General features: G+C 29.9%; 1 protein-coding gene across 1 annotated transcript; it reads right to left on the minus strand.

Annotated features, from left to right (window-relative positions):
• Nucleotides 1-674: 674 nt before the first annotated feature.
• On the minus strand, nt 675-2,284 carry LOC107027103 (dehydration-responsive element-binding protein 1E-like). Its single transcript, XM_015228273.2, has one exon. It carries the CDS (start codon nt 2,025-2,027, stop codon nt 1,293-1,295), a length of 735 nt encoding a protein of 244 aa, XP_015083759.1. The 5' UTR covers nt 2,028-2,284; the 3' UTR covers nt 675-1,292.
• Nucleotides 2,285-10,546: the final 8,262 nt, after the last annotated feature.

A 10,546-nucleotide genomic window follows, 5' to 3' on the forward strand; every position in this document is an offset into this window, starting at 1 on the left:
TAGAATGAAATTTGTACTCCTTTTATCACGAGTTCAAATCCTTGCTAGTGAATCAAATCTAATTTAATTATCGACAAATTTTTAGTAGTTTAGTTATAGTTAGCTCCTGTTTGGCTGTTGATTTTGAAGTTAAAATTTGAGTTTTTGAAGTTTTGTTCGGACATGCGAAGTTTCGTGAGTTGGAAGTGGAGTATCTCCTAATAACTGAAAATATTTGAAGAACAGATTTATTTCATTTCATGGCGAAATAGATATTTTGAGAATAAATCTTCAGTTTCTGATTTAATATCTATGGTCAAATGGTAGTATAAAGTGAAATTTGTGTTCTTTTTATAGTCTCTTACCACGATTTCATATCCCGGCCAGTGAATCAAATCTAATTTGGTTATGACTTGATTCAAAAATCTACTCGATTTTGTAGCAGTTCAGTTGTAGTCACAGTGAAGTTTGTACTCCAATTTTAGGTCTTTTATCGCGAGTTCAAATCCTGTTTAGCGAACCATAGAGGATCAGTTTGATCATACGTGCCAAGTTGAAGCTTGAAATAGTGGATTTAGTTTTATTTGAGAGAAATGGAAGTTTAGAGCTTTCTGTTGTAAGTGAAGATTCGCCCTGAAAAGACGAAATTACTTCATAATTATGAAGGATAGAGATAGCTGGGATTATTCATCAAGTTTAAAGCTTGAAATAGCGGATTTCTCCTCTTTTCTCTCGAAAAGAACTCTCATTTTCTTGGTTGGAGAGAATGAGAATGAAGGTTCACGGTGTTTCACTGTGTATAGAGCCTTTGATTTAGGAGTGGAATTTTATGATTTTAATCTACATGCCACGCGCTTGCACTCTAACCACTAAGAAAGCTAAGTAATACTTTTCACTCACAATGAACAACTAATATGTAATATTTTGTTACCAATTCTGCTTTTAAAAATCTAATACATGCATTAGATTATGTGTAGGCTGAAGGATCTCAATTAGAAGTGTACAAAAGAGATGGATGCTTATGCTGGATGCATGTACTACAACACAAATGAATTCAATATGTGTCGAAAAGAACAAAAGGAATTCGAAGAGGCATGTCCTTGTTGATTGGTCCCCACAAAGGTAACGATAAGGTCTGCTTACATCCTACCTACCCACACCCCACTTGTGGGATTATAGTGGGTATGTTATTGTCGTATGTCCTTATTGTTTGGTATCGCAGATTATGGTTCTCAACTATTCCTCTTTCTTTTCTTTTTGTTTCCTTTTTGTAAAATGCTACTCCTAGCTTGTAACTAACTGGCTACTTAGTATCAAATGCTATAACTCCACAAAGACACCTCCACGTCGCTTTCTACATCATCCCAACTGAAACAACTACCTAAACGCGGAGTTGGTGAAAACAAAAGCCCCTTTGCCATCTTTTCTTGCCATCCTTCCATCTCCAACATGTCGTTATCTTCTCCCCAGTTACAACATAAAATGTTCTCCATATCTATACACAATTCCTTTGCGCCAAAATCACTACTACTCCCATCATTAGCCCTCGCAATATCAATCTCTTGATACTTTATTTCATCAATGGTATTGGAATTAACTTCCTCATTCATATAGTCTACTCCAACTAATTCAGTATCCTGAGAAAAAGCTTGTGCAGCCATAACTGCTGCCTGTCGTATGTCCTTGGGGTCCTTTGATGCCGGCACTGGCAATCCCCATCGAGAGTCAGCAAAGTTCAGAGTGGCTAGATTGCCTCTAAGAGCTAATGCAGCAACATCATGAGCTCGAGCCGCCATTTCAGGAGTAGAGTAAGTCCCTAGCCATATTCTTTTCTGTTGACTAGGCTCACGTAGCTCACAAACCCACTTGTTATTATTCCTCCTCCTCACTCCCCTATAAACCGGGTGGCGAGTTTCCTTGAACTTCTTCCTCCCTGCACGTTTCTTGGGTTGGCTCGATGCTAATAATAGTATTCCTTCCTCATTGGAAGGTGTTGTTGCACTTAATGGGTTGATATCTGACGAGTACAAACTCGAGTTGTTATTCATTTTAGACACGTGTCAGTCTATAACAAGCTACTGATTTTCTCAGAGTTCGAAGTGTGTTGTGATATTGGCTAGAAGTAAGTTTGTTTAGAATATTGGTTAAGTTTGACAGTGGTTTATATAGATTTTGGATACACTTTTGGATTATGAATTATAAAAGAAAGTGAAAGCACGTGCCTACGACATAGACACGCAAAATCATTTTTCTTAAAAGAATTGTGAGAAGTAACAACTTTTCTTTTTCTTCGTGGGGTCAATTACTAGATACAACTCAAGAGTTTGTTATCTTAATATAATTTTTAAATATTTTAACTTATTAATTATTATAATTTATAATAATCTTTTGATGTAATTTTTCAACTTTCTGTCTCAAATTATGTGGCACATGTAAAATATTGAGAGTTAATTAAGGTTTTAGTATAATTTTTTAAAAAGTATTAAGTTGTTAATTGTTGATACTTAATATTCTAAAAGAGAAGGTAAGACAAATAAATTAAAACGAAAAAATACTAATTATAAACAGAAAAAGTCGAAAAGAAAATAGAAGGATAAATTGATTGGTTCATTGACTGACCTAAGCTGCTCACATTCTCTTTTTACATATATAAAAGAATTTACCTATTTCAGAAAGTTAAAAAAATATTTCGAATTTTGTTATCTTAAATTAAAGATATATAAAATGTAGAACGTCTTAAATTTTATTGTCTCAACTATGTCACCTTAAAAGTTGGAAGTAAATAGTTACTAAAAGGGGAAGGTGGCGTTTTTGTTCTCAGATGAATTTAAAAAAAAAAAGTAAGACGCACAAATTAACAGATACAGATGAAGTATTACATACTTAGTATTATAACAAACAACAAAAATCTAGTGTAATTGTAAAAGTAAAATCTCAATATCTATATATATGTATATTTTCAATTGATCATTGATAATTCAACTCTTTTATCTAAGTTTGAAATTGATAATATGAACAAGTTTACAAAATCAAGTTACATTATTTTAGGGAAAAATGTACAAGTAGCCCCTCAATCTATGCTCGAAATTTCAGAGACACATTTATACTATACTAAGGTTTTATTACCCTCCTGAACTTATTTTATAAGTAATTTTCTATCCCTTTTTGGCTTACGTGACACTAGCTTGAAAAAAAATCAATCAGTATTGGGCCCACAAGATAGTGTCACGTAGGCCGAAAAGAGGTAGAAAATTATTAATAAAATATGTTCAGAGAGGTAATAGGACCTTAGTATAGTATAAATGTATTTCTGAGATTTTGGACACAGATTGAGAGAGTACTTGTGCATTATCCCTTTTATTTATGCATAGAAAAACTGAAGAAGAATATACTAGTAGTTTTATTGGTTGAAGACTTGAAGTAGTGAGTTGGCAAAGTTTTGGAGATAGATTTAAAAATGGGGTTCTTGTATTTTTCCATAAAAATTGTGGGGTATGGGAGTTGGGTGTGGGGTGGGTGGAACTTCCCTTTCCAATTTTGGGTCAATGGGACATAAACACAGTGTTCACAGGAAAAAGAGCACACGGGTGCCACACATTTGGTGGGAACTGACACTTGTCTTATTTCATTAAAACAAGTTTATTTAAATTTAAATTTAAATGTAACGATAATATGTGAAAGTTAATAAGGATGAAAATTTTAACACGAATATTAAAGCGGAATACAATGTCAATTTAATTAAACTCTTAAAATTTGATTGTCACGTGTATAAGTTTACAAAGTGTTACAATTGATTCAAAGGAAAACTACAAGTCTCAAATGACATTATTTCCATAATAGAACAAGATCACAAATAAGTGTAAGAAGATCCGTTGAGATGACAAACAACTACCTCACAAATCTCCACACGAAGTCTAAGAAAAGAGGAGAATAGAAAGTATCATGAAGATCTGGGCTTGTAACCGACAAAAAATTAGAAGCAAAGGGTGAATACCAAACCACAGAATACTTTGCAAGTAAACGTCTAAATACAAGCTAAGGGAATAGAATACGGGTACTCCTTACATCCAACCGAACCTCCACAACTAACCTGCATAAAAATTCTGCCCAACCTAATAGTTATTATTACATATATCACATCTCAACAACACTAACAATTTTATATCCTCAACAGCAAGCTTAATATTCATCAATCACAAGTTCCACATAAAGGAACTCACAAGATCAAAACACACAATATCAAGTTCACCAATTATAAAGATATGCAATGCAATGTCAAGTATCGTAATGCATGTCTGACCAAATGATCTACATTCGTTGTCTCTTAGTTCGGGACCCATGGGGACATATTTGTTCATGCATCCGTCGCAGCGTGTGATACAACACTCGATAATAAATTCGTTGCGACATGTCCCTCAATAATAGTATCGGTCACGGCGTGCGATACGTTCCTCGAATTGCAATATCTATCGCGGCATGCAACATGTCCTTCAAAATGGTGCATCCTCTTTAATTTCTTATTTTCCCTCAATTCACATAACATCTATCATAATCATGTCTCAAAAATATTGCAGGTGACACGTTCACAAATAATGAAGAGATGGTCATTTTCATAACAATGCACAATTCACAACGATACAATCGTGATATAACATCAACAATTAATCAATAACCTTTCAAGCTAGCCTCAACACATCGCACAGGAAAATACACGATTCTATGCACTTAAGGGTCTAGAAATCTGCTCAAATAATCGAGCAATCACTTCGGGACTTGAGTCTTCCTCTTTCATAAAATTTCAAAGTGCTTCCAATCTATCAAATATATGATCCTCATAAGAATAAAAATCTAATGACACTCATATTACTATATTTAGTTTCAGCTCGAAAATCAAATAAGGTCATCCCGAGTCATCAAATTCGAAGCTGAAATTTTCTTTTAGATCATGTTTACCCACGATAAAATAAACTCGCATGCAAAAAATTCAGTCAAAACAGATCGTTATTCGACCGCCAAATCAAGATTTTTTCTAAGAACTCTAGACCTATATTTTCTTAATTTAGCATTAATTAGATACATTTTTAACTTAAAAATCTGTTTATACCTACATAAAATTTAATGAAAAAGACGAGAAACATTACCTTAACGCCTTTGGGATGAAAATCTCAATTTTTCTCCTCCCTTTCCCTCTTTTTTGTCTCATTTTTCTTTAGTGTAATTTTTTTTGTTTGTTCACTTCTTAATTTAACATAAATTATACTCATTTTTAACCTAAAAATCTGTCCATAACTACATAAAAATTTAATGGAAAAGATCAGAAGCATTACCTTAACGCCTAATTGGGATGAAAATCTCAGTTTTTCTCCTCCCTTTCCCCCTCTTTTTTCTGCCTTTTTTTTTGCGTAATTTCTTTTGTTTGTTCAGGTCCTTTTTTTTTCCAACTTTTTGACAGCTACGCTGACTTTTGACTTTATTTATCTATTATTTAATTTTTATTTATTTTTCTTTTCCATTATTATTAGTAATAATTTTTTTTTATTAGATCTCATAAAAATCATGTCACTCATTTTTATAAGTTATAAATTATTTATAAACGCTACTAAAAGGTTAATATAAAAATAATTGTTAAAATTTATAAACGACTAAGAGGGACATTGCATGTCAAATAACAAATGACTTTTAATCGCGTATAAGTTTATAAATATTTCATAGGTTATATCTCAATGTAATTTCAAGTTTTGGAGAATTTATGTTCCATTAAGCATGTGTTTTACTGCTAAAGATTAATTATATAATTTGATTTAGTTAAATATGAATTTAGTAAACATACCTGATGGTTTAGTTATTATAATTAATTTTGTATAAACACCAGGTGAGAGTAAATATTTATCTACATATGGCCATTTATTAGAGCCCGGAGCATAAATGGTACAAAATATTAACAAAAATTTCAAAACGGTATATAAAATTTTATATTACCAAAACGGAAAAATCGCTGGAACAACAGCGATTTACTCCACCAGAAAAAGCAAAATCGCTGCAGTTGCAAATTTTGAATTTTTTTTTTAAAAAAATTGAAACGCTACTTAGGCAGCGATTTCCATATTTTATAAAAAAAATATGAAAATCTTTGCCTAGGCAGCGATTTTTTCAATTTTTTTTAAAATATGGAAATCGCTGCCTAGGCAACAATTTTTAAAAAAAGATTATTTTTTTTTAAAAAAAAAAGTTTTTAAAAAAAATTTTAAATCGCTGTGTAGGCAGCGATTTTATATAAAAATATTAAATCGCTGTCTAGGCAGCGATTTATAAAAAAATAAATATTTTTTAATATGTTCCAAAAAAAAAGTTTTTAATTTTTTTTTTAAAATCGTTATTATTTAGAAAATGACATATGTCTATTAATTAGTGGAGCTTTAGTGAGACTAGCTAGCTTGATAGAGCTATCTATACAAAGACAAACGTGAAACAGGAGAGAATCTAGACAAAACTTTTTCACAAAATCTAAAATTAAAAAATTTTAAATCGCTGCCTGGGCAGCGATTTTATAAAAAAAAAATTTTGAAAAAAAAATATGGAAATCGCTGCCTAAGTAGCGATTTCATTTTTAAAAAAAAATTCACATTTTGCAAAATCGCTGCAGTAGAAGCGATTTTGCTTTTTCCGGTGGAGTAAATCGCTGTTGTTCCAGCGATTTTATCGTTTTGGTTAATATAAAATTTTATATACCGTTTTAAAATTTTTATTAATATTTTGTACCCTTTAGACTCCAAACTCCCATTTACTATTGATCAACTCGAAATTACTGCTGAATTTTATTGCTTATTTTCTTGTAATGGTATTTTCTTAGTAATTTTCTTTGAAACATAAGAAATGAAAGAACAAGAAAAAAGAAGATAACATATGCAATACCTACGTAAGGCATCTTATGTCATGAATTTATAGATTATAAGCACACTTTTTTATAAGCTTTTAATAGTTGACTCATCTCTACCACGAGTTTTACTATTACAAATATAAATATATAATAATTAGAACAAAATGGTTTTTGTTAGTATTACCTATTGCAAGGGAAACTTTGTTTTTAGATACTTTTATCGATCATATTGCTTATTTCATTTTTTATTTCTTATTTCATCTTCTATTTTATATCAAATACTAACAAGTATTGTAATTTACAGCTACGTAGCTAGTTAGTATCAAATACTATAACTCCATAAAGACACCTCAAGGTCACTTTCTACCTTCCGGCTCGTTTCTTGAGCCGATTTGATGCTAATAATAGTATTCTTTCTTCGTCGGAAGGTGTTGTTGCATTTAATGAATTGATATCTGAATAGTACAAATTCAAATTGTTATTTATTATAAACACGTGTCAGTATATAACAATATACTTATTTTCTTAGAGTTTGAAGTGTTTTTTTTATAGAATTTGTGAAAGTTTGAAAGTGATTTTTATAGAACTTTGAATAGATTATAAATTAAGAAAGAAAAAATGAAGAAACGTGTCTACGATATATACACGAACACGTATGGAAATTGGAAAATCAATTTGAAATGGGGATTGGAAGTACAACTTTTCTTTTTCTTAGTGGGGTATGCTTCTATCTATAATAATAAATAAATAAGAAAAAAAGAAGTACTACTACATGCCACTTATGAATAAAAAGATGTTAATATCGACATAGATTGTGACGTGGTGGTTCGATCTTGTGATAATTTAGAGAGAGAAAATATAAAGTTATTATTGAAGTTGTGTTGAATTTTCGAAAAGATATCTTAACTTTGTGAGTGTCTTATTTTTTTACTGTACAATTTAAAAGTGTTATAAATATCACATTTTCTACCTAACCTCAATCGCCGAAAAGAGGTGCAATCACGCACCAATAGTTGTTTGACACGTATTAAGTTCTTTTAATTTTTAATTGTTAGTTTCATTTTCATTTTTATTTTATTATTTTTTATTTTTATTAACTTTATTTTTATTTTTATTTTTTCCCTCTTTTTTCTTAAATCCTCATTACTCAAATCTTTGTTCTTTATTGTAAATCGTCCAAAAGTAGCAGTCATAGCCACCTTCAATGTAGTCTCCATGATCTTCCATGTTACAACACTATTTTTGCCATCAAAACATCAAAAAAAAGATGGAGTTTCATAGTATTCTCTAATCAATTGACTCCTTTTTTTAAAAAAAATAATAAAAGAAAAAAGAAAAGCAAGAGACAAGAAAAAAAAGTGATAAAATGGATGAAGTAAACGGATCTTCTAAGTTGAAGAAGATGAAGAAAAGGTAATTGAATTTTTGAATTTGAATGAAGAAGATAATGGGAAGATGATGTAAATTAATTAGATAATTAATATTAAAGAAATATAATGACAGCTGTCACTTTATAGCTGGTTATGGCAGTAAAAAGATTGGATCACACGTCCCATTTGTGTGATAAAAACCCAGACGAAAAAATGGATCAAAATGGTTCATTTACAAAGATATTAAAAGTAGATCCATGGGATGATAGAATACTTTCAAAGTTAAGGTATCTTTATGCAAAAAGGGGACAACTTTAGAAATGACTTTATGTCTTTTCTCTAATTTAGACTTAGAGCCTGTTTGGCTCAGCTTAAAAGCTGGTCAAACTAACTTAAAAGCTGATTTTTGACTTATTTAGCTGTTTGACAATACTCAAAATAACTTATCTTAAGTTAAAAAAAAACTTATTTTAAGCCAAAAGTTAAAAGCTGGGGTAGGGGTGCTTTTTTTTTTTTAGCTTATAAGCTGTTTTAAGTTGACCACATTTTTATCTTTTTGCCCTTAATATTTTTATACAATCTTCAAATTACAACATAACCCTAACATCTCTTTCTTCCATTTTTCCCTTTTCACGTTTGGCATAACAACTTCAGCATTTTTATCCAAACACATAACTGCTTATTTTAAAAATAAGTTTCAGTACTTTCAAAAGTACTTTTAGCAGCTTTTATTAAGCCCATCCAAACGGGCCCTTAGTCTAACTTTATACGAAAAATATCAGGCACGAAATGAGAAATAATATTTAAAGAAAAAAAAAAAGCAAAAGAGTACTTCCCTTTTTACGTTTAGGGTCAATGGGACGTAAACTTTGTCGAGTTCTTAGGGAAGAGACACACCGATGCTATACATTTTTGCCCATTAATTATTAGTTTAGATTTTCGATGTTTATAATTAGTTAAATTTTTTTATGAGGTATGCATTTAAATTTACATAAGAGTATTAAAATTATTTAAAAGAAATATTGAATTAAAAAATATTTAACAAATAAATAGAGAGTATTCTTTAGTGGATTTAAGCATCATTATGTTAAGTGGAAGAGATAGACGGTTTGATAATTTCTTACTTATAATTATTAATTTCTGAAACAATAGAATAAGACAAAAAAAATGACTACACATAGCCTACAATGCATCTTATGTCATGAATCATTATATATAACATTAGATGGAGAATATAATATATAGTTAACTCATAATAAGTCACATCTTCCACGAGCTTTAATGTTACAAATATAAATTGATCCAATAGTTATAAGGGGATTGTAATATATTGATTATTTATTACATATACTTTCAAATAGGATAAAACACTCAAATTAAATAAATTTTATTAATTCTTTTTGTGATTTCAATCTGATCTAACCTACTTAATCAGTTGACTCATGTTACTAAAGAGTTGAATATTATAATAGTGGACTCATGTCACTAAAGAGTCGGATTTAAATATAGATATTGAATATTAAGTAAAAAAAATCAAAAAGTTATTTATAAAATTATGAGATACGTGTCAAAAACACATCTAAATTATACCTTTATTTTTTAGTTTCATACTTAAACTATTGAAAGTTTGTGCTTCATACTTAAACTATCACTTTTTAGTTTGAGAAACATACCTCTCTCTTTTATACCACTCTCATCATGGTGTGTAATACACTCTCTCTCTTTTGTTTTTAAGAATTTCCAAATCACACTCCACATAGACAAAATATTCAACCTTGACCAAAATAAATAAATTAGTAGTATAGTTAAAATTAAAAATTTAAAAACTATTATAAAAAAACAATATTTTCTTTATAAAATAAAATGTAAAATATTTTTCTTACCCCACACCATTTTTTAAAGGTTTTTATTTTGCTTAAATTTCTTTTATAAAAGTATTTCATGTTTTACTTCATCTTCTTCCCCTCATCAAATACTAATTTCGATATTATTTTATTTTCTTAAAAATATAATTCTATCCATCTCACTTAACCCTCGGCTTTCAAAAATTTTTTCCTAGTGTTTAGATATTTTTTCCAGTGTTTAATATACATATAGAAAATTTTTTGACTTGCAGCCACAAGACTTTTTATATTTTTAGTTGTTTATGTTATATTCAGTACACTGGTAGAATTTTTTTCTAAAAATATATGTACGTGCATATCTAACACAAAATAAGAAAATGTAAAAAAAAATAATTAGAAGTGAAATATTAAATAGGATAACGTAGATTTTTCTAATAAAATAATATCAATTTCTATCTGGGGGGGGGGGGGGGGGG

This window comes from Solanum pennellii, chromosome 8 (assembly GCF_001406875.1).
Source record: "Solanum pennellii chromosome 8, SPENNV200".
Classification (NCBI taxonomy): Eukaryota; Viridiplantae; Streptophyta; class Magnoliopsida; order Solanales; family Solanaceae; genus Solanum; species Solanum pennellii.

Coding starts and splice junctions, on each gene's coding strand:
- LOC107027103 (XM_015228273.2), bottom strand. CDS start 2,027: ATGAATAACAACTCGAGTTTGTACTCGTCAGATATCAACCCATTAAGT.